The 16209-nt window shown below is 39.6% G+C and overlaps 1 protein-coding gene across 1 annotated transcript in view; it reads right to left on the minus strand.

Annotated features, from left to right (window-relative positions):
• Positions 1 to 11939: 11939 nt before the first annotated feature.
• SLC38A1 (solute carrier family 38 member 1) overlaps positions 11940 to 16209 on the minus strand; it is a 63532-nt gene continuing 59262 nt past the window's right edge. Inside the window, exons 14-16 of the mRNA XM_056117791.1 lie at positions 15480 to 15621; positions 15279 to 15376; positions 11940 to 13239 (exon numbers count right to left, since the gene is read on the minus strand). Coding sequence (XP_055973766.1) covers positions 13138 to 13239; positions 15279 to 15376; positions 15480 to 15621 — 342 coding nt within the window. The 3' untranslated portion in view covers positions 11940 to 13137. The remainder of the gene's footprint in view (positions 13240 to 15278; positions 15377 to 15479; positions 15622 to 16209) is intronic.

The raw sequence follows: 16209 nt of genomic DNA on the forward strand, positions 1-16209 counted from the left end.
TGCAAGGCAAGTACCCTACCCACAATATTATCTCGCCAGTCCCAGAATTTTGAGTTATAAGAGAAGTTATCAACCCATCCTAATATAACTTTGCAGTGTTTGAGTGGTGGCAGGGGTAGCTAATAATTTTTCAAACTCCTGAAGAAAAAACCAATTTGTACTTTCATTTTTTCCACAAAAGACTTATTGAACACCTACCCTGTTCCTGACTTAATATCTAGTCATTTCAATTGGAAGTATTTGTCATCCACTCCACAGGTAAGCACTGCAGTGACTCACCACCAGCGATTTATTTGAAAAGAGGATGTACTTGGCAGAGTTTCCAGAGAAGCCTTCGGAACGGTTTGCAAATGCCACCCTCATTTGAATGGACCCTGTTGACAGAATGTGCTGTTTCCTGGTTTTCCTATTCAGAGAAAAAACTTTGGAAGATTGATAAATTCTGTTTTTTTCTTTTTGGGGGACACATCCGGGGATGCACAGGGGTTACGCCTGGCTCATGCACTCAGGAATTACTCCTGGCAGTTCTGGGGGGACCTATGGGATGCTGAGGATTGAACCCGGGTCAGTGTGCATGGCAAACGCCCTACCCACTGCGCTATCACTCCATCCACAATAAATTTCAATTTCAAAAGTGTACTTACTATTGATTTTGATCAAGAAGACAATTTATCATGGCTAAGGCCTGATCTACTCATGCTAAGAAGAAAACACAAAAATCTCCAGGATTTAAAAAAAAACAAAACTCACATAGCTTTAAGCATATTTTTGAGCCTTCTCACCGTGGGCACGAGAATTAAGCGACCAAGCTAAAGCACATGGGAGCACTTTGTTTCTCCAAACTCAAGGATTTTCAAGATGGTGATCTTGTACATGTGTGTGGGTCCAGATAGCCATCTTGTCTTTCCTTACAAAAAGCCAGTTAGGATTTAAGAACTCTTTACATTTCCTGTCCTATGGAGTGGGGAAACTGACTTTAAATTCTTTGTTAGCTTTTATGTCCTGGGCTTGTCAGAAATTAATACCGGGCCAGAATTTGTGTATAAGGAAGTGTTCTCAAGAACGCACATAAGTTCAAGGATGGAGCTGGTCGAGAAGGTTAGCAACAGTAATAAAGTGCCAAGGGAAACGGGACCTTTCCCTTGCACACTCCCTTCCACTTGCCAGTCACTGCCATGGGAAGGGGCAATACTAAATCCTCGGGCATATGGATCAGAGTAGATACCATGGAAAAATCTCCAAAAGGACTGCATAGAAAGCTGAACTGTCTATCATGCTCTTTCAAATCATTATGCTCTTCTACAAAATAAATAAATAAAATCTTTACCTCGAATATCAACTTTGATGTTTGAAAAGTAAAGTCAATTGACTTCCCCACTTAGAAAAGACTGCTTTGAAATTACTTTAAAGAGGGGCTGGAGTGATAATACAGTCGATAGGGCTTTCATGCTGCTTTGCACGCGGCCGACCCTAGTTCGATTCCCAGCATCCCATATGGTCCCCTGAGCACCTCCAGGAGTAATTCCTGAGTGCATAAACCAGGAGTAACCCTTGTGCATCACCGGGTGTGACCCCTCCAAAAAAAAATAAATATATAAATTACCTTAAAGACCCATCTTTTCATACAGGAGTGAACTGGGGCTAGAGAGATAGTACAGAAGGTAGGTGCTTACTTTGCATGTGGCAGACCCAGGTTCAATACCCAGCACCCCATCCAGTCCCCTGAGTACCGCTAGGAGTACTCAGTTATTCCTGCCACTCAATGAGTACAGAGCCAGGAGTAACACTTGAGAATCACCAGGTGTGCCCCTCCCCCTGCCAAAACAAAACAAAACAAAACAAAAAGAAGTACCTGTGCAATACTTTCTTTTGAGGCCCAATTTCCAAGTACAGAGCTCTGCCCACAGATCTTGTCCCCCCACTCCCTCTTTATATAAACACAGTGGTGTTTATGCACAGCGGTGCAAAGTTGTTTATGATGATTTGTTACAGGCATTCAATATCCCAACACCAACCTCACCACCACTGTCACCTTCTCACCACCATCGTCTCCATTTTTCTAACCACCCCTCAAGTATGCCCCCATAGCAGACCCACAATAATTCATTTTATATTGCCTGTTACTACTAAATGGTTAACAGGATAATCAGCAAATACTCAGATAGAAAAGAAATTCATGAAAATTGTATGTCATCATGGGGACAATAAATCCTTTTCTGAGGGTTCATTAAGCTGTTGTTGCAAGTTCTGTGTTAATGTTTTTGTGTTCAAATTGGTTAGCTTCTACATTACTCCCATCCAGTGCTGTATGCTGCTATTGGGATGTCAGCATTGTAGAGTTCAGAGATGTTGCATGGTGGCAGATGTGGCCATGCTCCAGAAAAATCTGGAATATTTAACTGGGCAGAATTTAACTGGATGTGGTTTCCAGGGCTTCCAGAATTACGGGGAGGTGGGTGAGGTTGTCCATCCTGACTCCGAGAACTGCTGGCATTTTCAGCCAAAATAACCTGAGTACCTGATATATTTGGCAGTTTAGTTTCACTGTGGAACTCAGTCCTGAGGTTGTGGAATCTGGCTGGAGGTATCGAGGTGGCTTTGGGGAATGGCAGTGGCTGCTGGGGCTTTGCTAGGGTGGGAGCTGGCCTGCCCTCCTCCGAGATCGCTCCAGAGAACCACAGACTTTGTTTGCTTCTAGTTGCTCAGTTGAAGAATTTCATATCCTCTCCATAGGTTTTAAAATAAAAATAAACCAGGGGCCAGAGTGATGGTATAGTGGATTGGGCATTTGCCTTCCATGTGGCCAACCAGGGTTCAATCCACAGTACTCTGTATAGTACCAAACCTGCTAGGACTGATTTCTGAGTGCAGAGACAGGAGTACGCCACGTGCAAGGCAAATGCCCTACCTGTTGTGCTATTGCTCCAACCCAGCACATGTATATAGTCCTTTGCAGGAGGGTTTTCAGATCTGTAGTAGGTAATTTATGACCATGGGAAGAATGGTAATCCAAGCAAGATCCGATAGGATAGAATTAATCAGAAATGAATTTACTAATGAAGTTTCTACTGTTGTTGTGCTGCTCTTGCTTTAATACTTTTTCTGAATATACAACAAGCCATTGCTCTTTCTTCACACACTATTTTTAGTCTATAAAACCTGAGATTTTATTTCTGAAAACTAAAATTAAAGCTTTTACTTTCTTTTTACCAAACTCTACTCCATCTCAAATTTAAAAAACAGAGTCTCCGACTTTTTAAATACAAAATTGAAACCATTTAAAACACTATAATCACTGTATCACTGTCATCCAGTTGTCAATTTACTCAAGCGGGCGCCATTAATGTCTCTATTTGTCCCAGCCCTGATATTTTAGTAGCCTCTCCTTACTCATCTTTCCCAGAGATTAGAGGCTCTTTTAAGGTCAAGGGAATGAGATCTGTCATTATTACTGTTCTTGGCATATCGAATACGCCATGGGGAGCTTGCCAGGCTCTGCCCGAGAAAACACTTCATAAAATGCTTATTTCCCATTTACATATAGACATTCTAAAGAATATTACGTTAAATCTTATTTTATACTTGGACCTCATTATGGTAATAATCATGTCTCACCTGTCATTAATAAAACATTTAAAGCAATTCTGTGTTAATATATTTTGGAGTTTACATGGAATAGTTAAGGCCTACATATGCAAATTTCCCTCCTCCCTTTATATAAACACTGGTTTATAAAGTTGTTCATGATGATTCGTTACAGGCATTTAATATTTCAACACAAATCTCACCACCATTGTCTCCAATTTTCCCAACCACCCCTTAAACCTGCCCCCAAAACAGGCCCTCAATAATTTACTTTATATTGCTTATTATCAATAGTTTGCTAACAAAATGATAAAAAAAGTTATCTTAGAAGGAAATTTATGTAAATTATTGTATCTCACCGTGGAGATATTTAGTCCTTAGATAAGAGATTACTTAGATGTTGTTACAGGTTACGCCTCCTATGTTTATTTTTCGTTGAGATTGCTTGACTACTACTACATTATATCCTATCTAAACTGGTGTGCTACTACTAGTTTACAGCATTGTAGAATTTGACATATTGTGTGGCCATTAAGGTGACTATGCGTTCCAGGAAGTCCAGAATTTTTAACGGGTGGTACAGTTGGTGTTAAAGTTTTAACTGGGTGGCAGCTGTGGGCATGACCGCTGGGGCTTCTGAAAGACAAGGGAGCTGGGGGAAGGTAGTCCATTCTGACTCTGTCAAGCCTGGAGATTTCAGTCATGAAACTTGCACACCTGAATTTTCAGCAGATTAATTTCTGGATGAGGCTCAGTCCTAAGACAGTAAGAGGGGCCAGAGGCATAACAGTGATTTTGGAGTATGGAAGTAAGTGGTTACTGAGGTTCTGTTTGGATGGGCCAGCCCAGAGCTCACCTCCCCCCTCCAGGGTGCCCCAGGCATCTCAGCCATGTGTGGGTATCTGGGGGAAGATCTTTTCTTTCTCTCTCCTTCCTTCCTTCCTTCCTTCCTTCCTTCCTTCCTTCCTTCCTTCCTTCCTTCCTTCCTTCCTTCCTCCCATCTATTTAGAGATTTATTTATGAGTCTCTGGAACATAACTGGTAGATGAGTTGGAGATGGCTCGTGGGGAGATCCCCCTACTTTTTTGCAGCAATATAGATATGTGCATAATTTCAGTAGGATTATCTTCCTTCCTACCAGCATACGGCAAAATTGATTTTGTCTATAGTCAAATGGCCTTATATGGGATGTTTTATTTGAGTGTGATGATTATTTAATCAGATATGTCAGACAACAATAATGAACAAAAGTTGATTTTATTTAGTGAACCAATGCCAACAAAACCATCTGAAGAAAATTAGTCTAGTACCAACCCTATACTGGGAAGAACAGGCATATCCTTGTAGGAGACAACAAATTTGGAAGAACTATGGTAGAGAGAAATTAATCCAAATTTACAGATAAGCTGATAAAATATCGTGGGGTTCCAAACTTTCCTAGCCTTGAGCTTGCAAAGAATAAACTTTTACAACTATAATTCTGTGGTTCTAGTTTAATACTCATGGCTCTAGATATGCATTGCATAATCCAAGGTAACCTCTATACTTAACACTATTATTGTAGCTATGGGGGACCAGAGAGATAGCACAGCAGATAAGGCACTTGCCTTTCATGCAGTCCACCCAGGTTTGATCCCCAGAATCTCATATGGTACTCCGAGTGCTGCCAGTAGAGATTCCTCACAGCAGAGCCAGAAATAACCCCTAAGCACTGCTGGGTGTGACCAAAAAATAAAGTGAAAGGAACATTTATGAAAATAATTAGGCAAAATCTAATGAAGTTGATCATCTCATGACCAAGAATAATCTTTGGGACTTTTATGGTCACAATAAAGGAAGTTGTAAGGAAAATGGGAAGACTTTGAAGGGGGAACAAAGCAACAAAACCGGATTGCATCAATGTAGTACTAGACACCCTTTCATAGTTATCAGAGTCCATATAAATTTTCCTTTGTGTGTGTATGTGTTTGAGCTATTTTATAACCATGGAAATTGGAGAAAACTGATAGAGAAATGCTTATTGTCCGGTGAAGCAAATAAATTCTGTTGAGAAGTCAGCTTGCATCTATTAGCAAATTCTCAGCATTCTTGATTGCTTGTATGTCCTTAGACTTCTTTGAACCACTTTTCACAAAACATCTTGTTCCTTAATTAATGAGGTAAATATTTTACATTATTGCTTTATCTTAGTCATAGCTTTATACTTGTGGATCTAGGAAATAGCTCAAAGGGCAAAGGTGCATGCATGCGGTTTGTGAAAACCCAGGTCTGAGCTCCAGCACAGCCCTGTCACCTCAGCATGGCTGGGAGCAGCCCCCATCACTGCCAAGTATGGTTCCCAAACCCTTCCCCCAACAAAACTAAACTTTGTGAAAAAATAAAACCCATGTGTTTAAAGTTATAGGTTCTCATTAGATATGGGAGTAACATAGAAACATCTCTTAATATTTTTTTTAAAAGAGAATCATTCTTTTCACTATTTATTGAGTAACCTTTATTTTCCCATTAATGCGAGGTTAGTTTTCCAAAGTTCTTTGAGTCATTTATATGTTCCCAATTAGTAGGTAAACAAATCAGAGAGAAATATATATATGCCTCTCGAAAAGCCCAGCAAGCTACCAAGAGTATCCAGCCCGCACAGGCAGAGCCTGGCAAGCTCCCCGTGGCGTATTCGATACACCCAAACCAGTAACTATAACAGGTCTCATTCCCCTAACCCTGAAAGAACCTCCAATCATTGGGAAAGAAGAGTAAGGAGAAGCTGCTAAAATCTCAGGGCTGGGACGAATAGAGAGTTACTGGCACCCGCTAGAGTAAATTGACAAAAACGGGATGACAGTGATAGAGTGATACGGTGACATGTTCCCAAATATGATTTATGTATTTTCCTATCTGTACGAATCATTTCATGCTATAGATTTAAGGTATGTTTTGATAAAATACAGGCTGTTTATAAGTTCTGACCCTACCAAAGAAGATTGTACTGCAAATTTGGATTCATATAAAAATTAAAGAATGATATATATGTCAGCATGCAAAATATTAGCCCAGTTATTTGGACTTGACCCACCCCTTCCAGACTGTCCTATCCATGCACAACACAATTTTAAATCTAGATAGCAAACAAACAGCTCCCTTAAATTGTAAAGTTTCCATTAAGTCTCTAGTCTCCCCTAAAGAAGGAGACTAACCCATAGCAAGACAGTTATGTATTACCAAATATGTACAAAGCCATGGTGGAAAAAATCAGAACTTTCCAAATTACTGCAAAACTGAATTTTTCTCCTTAAATAAAATTTTATTGATTTACCATGGTTTCACAACATTGTGGGGAGTATAGCTTCAGTTCCTCATATCACTGCATCTATCAAAATTCTAGAGCCATTCATGCCATAAAATTGACCCTCAGTACCTTTTATGCTCTCTTCTTCCATAAAAGGCCCTGGCTGTTCTGAAAATGCCCATCCAGAAAGGAATTTGAAGCCAAACCGTAACTTTCATGGTCAGAGAAAACTTGCTCAGGATTTTGAGGTGGAGCCAATAATGGACAAAGACAAGGTCATGCTGAAGGAGCTTTTCTCCAAAGAGTTCCCAGAAAAATGGGAGTATTGATGGGATTTCCTATTTTGTCAGTGTCTGAGATGTGGGTAGTCTCTTCTATAACATAGCACAGAAATTGATATTCAGGTTCATTGAACCTGAGTTAAAAATTATTATGTTCAAGCTTTTCTGATTATAAAAAATATAGGAACAAAAGTTTCAGCCCAGTTGGATTTCTATTGGAAGTATTTTTAAAAGTTTGAGTATTTAAGCATAATTTTTTGTGAACGTAAGAGTGTTCTAGAACCCTGACAATGTGTATGTATCTACCTCCAGCAATCCTAAAGTGGGTATAACAGCATCACATGTCCTCCGCATTAGTATTGCATCCAAAATAATGAACACAAAATTCATAAATATTTGAAGCTCACATTTTTAATGTTTAAAAACTAAGTTAACAGAGTAGTTATAGAACAAAGCTTATTTTATTTCTTTATTTACATCATATCCTTAAAAAAACCTATTTGATTAATTATGAATAACAAAGTTTTGTACTTGTGACTTACTTAAATAATTTATCTGAAACTCATGTACAAAGTTTTTACACAAATAAAACGGTGGTGTGCTACACATACTGGGCTCAGATAAAGTCTAAAACACACTGGACTCTACAGAATGTGAATTTTGTACCAAGTGCTTTTGGGAAAAAATTTACTTAAGACTTTCTATGTTGGCGTCCATACTAAAAATAATAGGCAAACATGCAAGACTCCAAATCTTGATAAAATAAGATTTCTTTTCTGATCAATTTGTGCTAACAGTTAATATTCATGTTTTCTTCACTTACAAAGGTGCCGAAGTTTGGGAAATGCAACAATTGAGTTTTGCAAAAACAAAATCCAATATTCTTTTCCTCAACTTCTGTTTTCATAAATACTGTGTAGTGGTATTAGTGTTAACAGTAAAAGAATATTACCCAAAGAACAATTGTCAATTGGGTGCACTATTACTATATGACAATAATTCGGGTCTATATATTTCTTATTTGTCAGAGCACTACTGTTAAAATAATTTATCCTAATACCATATGAGAAATCAACAGACCTATTTCTCTGATATTTCTCTTTCTAAACAACAAAGTAACATTTTTAGGTTCCAAGTTTACATTGAGAGAACTATGTTATCTGGAAGAGAACGAAAATTTCTCTAATTCCCAAATGAAACCACTATCTATGAAAACAATTACTTTTGATATGCAGATTCTAGGGACTTCTATTTCAGTGTGGATTAACAACTGCAAAAATATACAGCCTCCTATTTATTTACAATATATATACAGATGAAGCATTTCTTGCAATAAGCCTGAGCTGCATAGATCCTTCCTTTTAAGAACACAGATTCAAAACCTGTGTACTGATGGGCCCAGTTTCACTCCCTTTGAGAAAACCCGAAAGGATAATATCTACGGATTCTGCATGTTTTTCAAGCGGTTTCTCTCTTAGAGTTAATGATATTTTTCAGTTGTTAGCCACCCAACCCACAATTTGTACCTAAAAACCTTATATCACCATAAATAATTCACTGTGCATGTTTTCGAATTGTTAAAGAATTCTCAGCTCTGCCTTCCTTAAGGAAAATATATTACTGGCATTGCTAAGTGAAAAAGTCAGTATCTTCTTTATTTTGAAAGTGGCTAGAAGTTTACTTGAAGTGGAATGGAGGAATTATATTCCTGAAATTTAAGTCTTTTAAAGTCTCGAGCCATTGATAAACTAAGGGAAACTAGTGGCTTTTGCTCAGGGCAGAAAATCAAATATCTGATTGTAACACAGATCTTGTCTCCAGCCCAACTCAATGTGCTGTGACCCACTCCAATTATGCATGCACTCCCAATTCAGATCTACTCAAGTGCAGCTGAGCTCTACATTTTCTTCAGAGAAATTTGTATTTCCTTATGCAGTTCAGACCTCTCAGTTTAAAAAGAACAGGAATGACCGCTTCATGGTGACCTCAAACTTGCTGCAGAATTTATTCCTGATGTGAGTGAATGCTGTGCTCCCTCTAAGGACAGTTACAAAGGATATTTTCTTTTGAGTCCCCTCAAAACAAAACACACTTCATTTAATTCAGTTTTCACCATATTTCATGCAAAAATTTCACCTGAAAGCAGATGGCCTTCCTTAACAACTTGCCTCTGCACCAGTATTCCCTGTGAAAATTAGAATGAGATCCCCCACTACTAAGACCCTTTCCTCCCTACGACCTGTTCCCATTCTTGGCCCCCTGAGTCCTAGGAGCCATCCTCTGTAGAATAGTTAATCAGGAGAAAGAAGGAGACCTATTGGCTTAGAGCAGTTCCCCAACTTGCTGGGTGTCTCGACTACCTGGAAGCTGGCTACACTAGCTTGCCGAGCTCTCACCTGGACAGCATATGCTCCCATTCTATATGGGGTTGCTCTTCTCAATAGCATCTCAGAGCAGTCAATCTATTAAGAATGTTGTGTATTGGCTTAATTGCTGGCCTATGGAAAAGCAGCAGCATCCTTCTCTATAGCCACCAGGGAAGCAGGTGAACTCTAGATAAATCGCCCTGAAATAGAACGAGGGCAACTGGAGCCCTCACAGAAGAAGGCGCTCACTAAGACCGTCCCTGGGATTTCTCGACCAGTAAAGCCCTTCATGAGGTGGGGAGATAGAAGAGGGATTACGGTGCTTTTTTTCTCGTGCAGCCCACCCATTTGATCCCTATCATAGTGTCCCCTGAACTCCACCAGGACTAATCCCCGGCACAGAGCCTACCAGGAGTGAGCCCTGAGCACTGCCAGATGTGCACCCAGACCCTCACCACAAAAGCAAAACAAATCAAAACTAATAAAAAAAAATGGGCTCCTTATTCTCTTAGCACCAGGAAGAGGCTTTGAGTTTACACTTCCCTTTACAGACCCTGCTGCAGTCCATATGGGTCACCTCATGGTGATGTCTCTCTACTGCCACTGGCTGGCCTGCAGCTGGGTGGAGGGGTCCAAATTCCACTAAAAAGCAGTGGCATATTCTTGACATCTCTGTACAAATACGTGCTAAGAACATTACTTTTAGTGGTTAGATACTTTCTTGTGTTCTCTGACATCAGCTAAATTATTGGACTCGGGGATCTTCCCTAGCTGGTCTGGGGGCCTAACCACCATGTAAAATCTGCTTTCTACATGAAAATACATTACAGGTCACAAACAACCATTAAAAACTTACAGTTTTATGATTTCATTTGCTTATAAATTGTGGACTGGTCCATGCTAGAAAAGACTAGATTTTGTTCTTGTACACATGTTTCTACCCCCAATTTTAATAAGATTAATTAGGGTTTTACTAGAGTTTATTATAAAAACTAGAGAACAGTTCTAAATTCAAAATACAAAACTGTCACGTTCATTACAGTTGAGCTCTTATCTACCAAAGGAAAATGTGCTGTTCTCCATGGCTAAGATATAATATTGTTTAGTCTACTAATTGAGCAGAAAAAACTTTTACAGAACTTGACTGTGTTGTTTAAATTCTACCTAGTATCTGCAATACATGTATTTTTTTGGCTACCAGTTCACTATTCTGAACAAGAGTAAGAGCAGTACACTTTATAGCTAATCCCACACACATGATCTAATTACTCAGTGATACCTGACAAATAGTAGGGTCTATTATATTCAATCAATAGTAGCTCAGATAAACATAAAAAGATTTTGAAAATCTGTCATATCACAGACATCAACAACGATGTGCCTCCTCTAAATATATTTTCAATGATAATAAAAATTTCTTGTGCTGACACAGAATTCAGAGTTCCAAAAATATCACGATACCTTCTAAGATTTAGCAAATATTTTCTAGAATGACCTTGTAAGCATAAATTGAATTGTTATACACCAACAAGAAAAACAGAAAAATTAGTTTTTAAAATGGAGGGTTGTCTCACGATTTAGCCATTTCATTACTTAATGCTCTGGTCAAGCCTCAAGAACCAACTTTTGCTCAGTTTCTCCCTGCTCATCTAATATGGAAGACTCTTCTGAAAAGGAGAGTGATGGCTGTGGATTTAATAGGCTAGGTATCTAAATACCTGAACTCAGACCTAATATGGATGTAATTCTGGAGCATGACATTAAAAGCTGTGATGATCCTACCAATAAATGCAGGAAATAACCTTGAATTCATCCTCACGGGGTTTGTGACAAAGTGCTCCAATGTCTGCCTTTTCTATGGGACATTAATTGGTAGAAGAAAGGGGGTAGGTCATATGGCTTCCAGGGAATGCAGAGACCTATGGGGAGTTAAGTGGGGGAGGAACATAACTAAAGCCATAAGTGCCCTGAAACTCGGCCAAGAGTCTGTAGTTAGATCCTACTTATCTCTGGCTAGGAAATCTGTGCTCAGTGAATGTACGTGTTTGAGAAATTCAATAAGCATGCAGATCAAATCCAAGTACAGTTTCAAAAAGACCAAATCACAGATTTCCTGTCTTGTGATATGGGCAATCCAGTCACAGGTGAGGGCTCTCTTTGGGGGTATGCTTCTGGGTTTCTTTGCTGTCCCATTGCTTTCCAAGTTACCTTTTCCTACAACTCTCTTACTCAGTCTCTGTGTAGTTTCCTTCTGCTCCCAAGAGTAGAAGGGTAGGATGGGAGTTATGAGGCAACACTGTCCTCCTGTGTGGCTCAAATAGGGCAGGTAATACCCTAGCCCTTGGAAAAGAACAAAAGAGCACAGGCACCAAGATCCCACATCGGGGAAGGAAGGTACACAGTGACGCCTTTCAAGTTCTCAAAATCTCTCTCTGATTGTTCCTGACCTCCCCTGCCCAAGATGGATTAACAGACAAGAAATAGGAATGAGGCTAGTTAAGTACAAAATTCTTGTATTTGTAATAACTTAAATTTATAGATATAAAACAAGTCTTTTAAAGACCCCCCTCCCCCACAAAGTACCCAATATAAAACAGGAATTACTTGTCTTAAATCATCCTTGGTTAGATACACATTATTCTCTGTGCAAAAGCTGGTAGTCATCAATAAAAACTGCTGGGTTTATCATTTAATAAAATGTTCTCCCCCTTCAACAATACGGGTGTATGGATGACGGCTGTCTGCACCAAAGGGGTACTTCCTTAGGCATGCTGTACCCTTGCTTCTCAACCTTGTACCGAGATGCCGCGAATTACCTTGTTGAAGTTAATTCAGACTGAGAGTAACTCTGACACAAATTGCCCGGAGGGAAGCATTTGCTATATTACATAAATGTGTACTAAATCTATTCACCAAGGTACAACTCTTTCTTTCCTCTTCCCAGTTGGGAACACTTGCCAGAGAATCTCTCTGTGTAAAGTGGCATGTAGGAACAGGTGCGGCCACTGAACCTCGTGAGTCCAGCTGCCAGGTGATCAGAGCTGCCTCAAATATTGGGCACACTCTGATCCAGCAACGGCACATGCCCTGACATTCCAGTGATTATTCCTGTGTGCTATGTTAACCAAAATAGGCAAATTATTTACGAAACCATCTTTTTCTGTAAAGCAAAATAAATATATATATATACAATTCAAAATAATTTTCTCTCCTAGAAAGGTACAGAGTGTGTGAGCTAAATATCAGTAGGAAAACTATTTCCAAATCTGATGTCTAATAAATAAACATGATTAATGATTATGTATGTTGTGAAGTTTTGAGCCCATGAGGCCACAAAAAAGTTTTGAACCCATGAGGGCACACAAAAAAGCTACAAAGTGTGAAAACTAATTGTGGAAAGTAACAGAAAATAAGATTGTATGAATTTTAAAAAAATCCTTTAAATGATACCAAATGATGGATGTACATTATGCAAACTGGCCCCTGTTTTGCTGCCAAAGTGGTATTCCATTTTGTATCTTGTCATTTCTGTTTGCTTCTATAAACTTGCAAAGGAAGTGATGAGGGGTTGCTGAGGTGTGGTGTGACTTGACTGAGCAGCAGACCAGAGTGTTTCCTTTCCTCAGTGACCTTCGTCGCTACCGGAAGAGCAGGCCCAGTCGTAGATGACCAAGGGAATGCTGATCAGTGAAAACAACACCCCAAGACCCAAGAAGAGAGCAGCCTAAAGTAACAGAAAGGCATGGGTTACTTTCCAATGTAACAAACATTTTCCCCAAGCACCTGAGAAAAGGACTACAAATGCTAACTCTTTATTTTTATGTACACTTGTATTTGGAGTTGGAAGTAAGTCTTTGGAAAATAAATGCATCGTTTAAATATTCTTTGACCAACAAACCTAGATTATCACTTCCACTAAGAAGAGTGACAAGGTACAGCAGGTAGGTTGGATCCCTGGAATCCCATATGGCCCCTTTAGCCTTCCAGTAATTATTCCTGAGTGCATAGCCAGGAGTAACTCCTGAGCACTGCTGGGTATGGCCCTAAAACCATAAAAAAAAAGGTGGGAGAAAGATCAAATCTATAAGTAAGGTAGATTTGATCAGTGAAATAGGACATGACGTCAAAGTAAGACACGATGTCAAAATTAAGTTATTTCAAAGGTTGCTAAAAGCCACAGGGGCCAAACTACTAATCAGAATTTATAGAACAGGAGATTATAGATTTTCTGGTCCTGAGTGTACAATGGCCCCGTGCCTGGCTGTCCTCGCCAGGGCCCCTTGGAGGGGAGCGGGTTGAGTTTTCCTCCCCGCTCTGACCAGTGCTCCGGCAGCCGAAGACCTCCAGAACCAGCCACCACCATGCTAAGACCACTCTCCGCACACATGAAGGTACTGGCAGAAGAACAAAGGCATGTGGGTCCTGGGGCTGAGATCTCCAAGCCTACTCGGATTGGGGCTGAGCATCCTCCACCCAGATCCTCCAAATTCCAGTAGGCGGGGGTCACACCCACCAACTGACTCCCTGGCGCCGTGTAATCCCATCAACGGCCAAGACTCAGAGACTATAAAACCCAGCTCCCAGAAGCTCATTATTATCTCATTCCTACTTTGGACAAACTGGCAGGCTACTGAATGTAACCTGCCCATACGGCAGAGTCTGGCAAACTCCCCGTGGCATACCCAATATGCCAAATACCAGTAACAATGATGGGCCTCATTCTTCTAAAGAGCCTTGAATATGGCACTTTCTTCAAAATCTCAGGGCTAGGATGAAGGAGACGTTACTGGGGCCTGCTCGAAGCAATCAACGAATAACAGGATGGTCATCGTTGTGATCGTTGAGTGTACAATGAGACTATAGGGAGAACAAAGCCTCAAAAAAGCCAAAGGGGCTACACTGCACCCTAATGGGGAGACTTAGCTCAAGTGGCTGAGTGGGCTGAGGCTACACAGGGTATTACCATTAGTGATCTGATCCAATTCTCAGGGAGCCCAGGTACTCCCACAGGCAGCAACCCCATCTAATGCTATTCAGTAGAACCTGTTTTATTATAACAGTGGATGCCCTTGAACGTTACCAGACCCAGAAACAAAAGTCCCAGTATAGAAAGGTAGTTTCTCAATCTAGGTCTATTGCTCTAAAGCATATCTGTCAAATCATAAAAAAAGAATCCTATAGCTAACTCAGAAATTTTACGGTACCACAAGTTCCCTGGGCTATAAGAAGGAGCTAACATAACAAGAAATCAGACAAAGACAATAGAGGTCTTGGCCAGTTTGAATATTTCTCTACTTCAAATCTTGCTAAAAGACAAGCTATCAATCTATATGATCACAGAACGATAAATACTCAGTTCTACGACTGGAGAGATACTATAGTAGCAAGATGCTTGCCTTGCACGTGGCCAACTCGGGTTCAATCTCTGGCACCCCATCTTGTCCCCTGAGTTGGCCAATCTCTGAGCACAGAGCTAGGAGTAAGTCCAGGTATGGCCTCCAAAACCAAATCAATCAATCAAACAAATCAGTTTCTCAGACGAACCTGTTCTCACTAAGACAATTAGAATAAAATCTGTAAAGATATCCCAAGAGAATGGAGGTATGTATAATATACTATTCTGAATCTCCTAAATTGCAATGCTACCATGCAGTGATTTCTTTTTGAGGCAACTTAAAGTGGCATTAAATGATAAAGATGAACTATTTGGTAACTGTGATTAGGATCTAATCAGAATAATGAGAGCTGTTGGATAATACATACCCAGATCCTTTGAGTTCCTTTATCTCCATCTTGGTTTGTGATTTTTAAATACAGAGATGAAGGAAGAATGAAAATAAGCATATTAGCCGATGTAACTCCTGTAAAATAAGAAAATAAAAAATTGGGGTTGTTATTGTGAAATTTTAAGCTTTTAAAGCTGCTATTGCAGGAGATTGATAAGTGCAAAGTCAAAAGTCATACCTACGACTCCAAATATATCCTTCATGGAGGGTATGAAGATGACCAACAAGTTGATTATAACCAACAGTATGAAGGTAACCAAGATATGACGACATAAATTAAACTTAGTTTTCTTGGCCAGTTCAAATAAAGATGAACGAACCTGCAGAAAAAAAAATCAGTTTTGTTCATACATGTCAATACTCCTCATGGGAACTGGTTTACTGATGCAAAGAAAATTTTTTTTCTTCAGGGTTCCACCTGGCTGTGTCCAGGGGTTACTCCTCACTCTGCACTCAGGAATTAGTCCTGGCAATGCTTGGGAAACAATATGAGATGCAGGGAATAGAACCCGGCTCAGTCACATGCAAGGCAAATATCCCACCTGCTGTATTATTGCTCTGTCCCTGATGCACAGAAATTTTGAACTATTTTGTAATACTTAATGAATTTATCAATAGCTTCACAGTTTCAAAAATAGGGAGATGACTTAAAATGAAAGTATTTTTGGTTATAAATTGGCAGTTCTTTTTACTGGGGTGATAATTTGCTTTTGTTTATCCATGACTAAGTTCTCTTCTGATCCTTTTATATTCTTCCATCAGAATTGATTAAGAATTGAATATTGTATCTACATTTATCTAGGCAAAAAAAGGACAGATATATTAACAGATGGTATATTTTTGAATGAAAGCCTATGAAATATGCCCAGAATTAAACACTGCTCTGCTACAATGAAGATGAAATCTTG

The sequence above is a fragment of the Sorex fumeus genome, unplaced genomic scaffold (assembly GCF_029834395.1).
Source record: "Sorex fumeus unplaced genomic scaffold, SorFum_2.1 ptg000036l, whole genome shotgun sequence".
Taxonomy (NCBI): Eukaryota; Metazoa; Chordata; class Mammalia; order Eulipotyphla; family Soricidae; genus Sorex; species Sorex fumeus.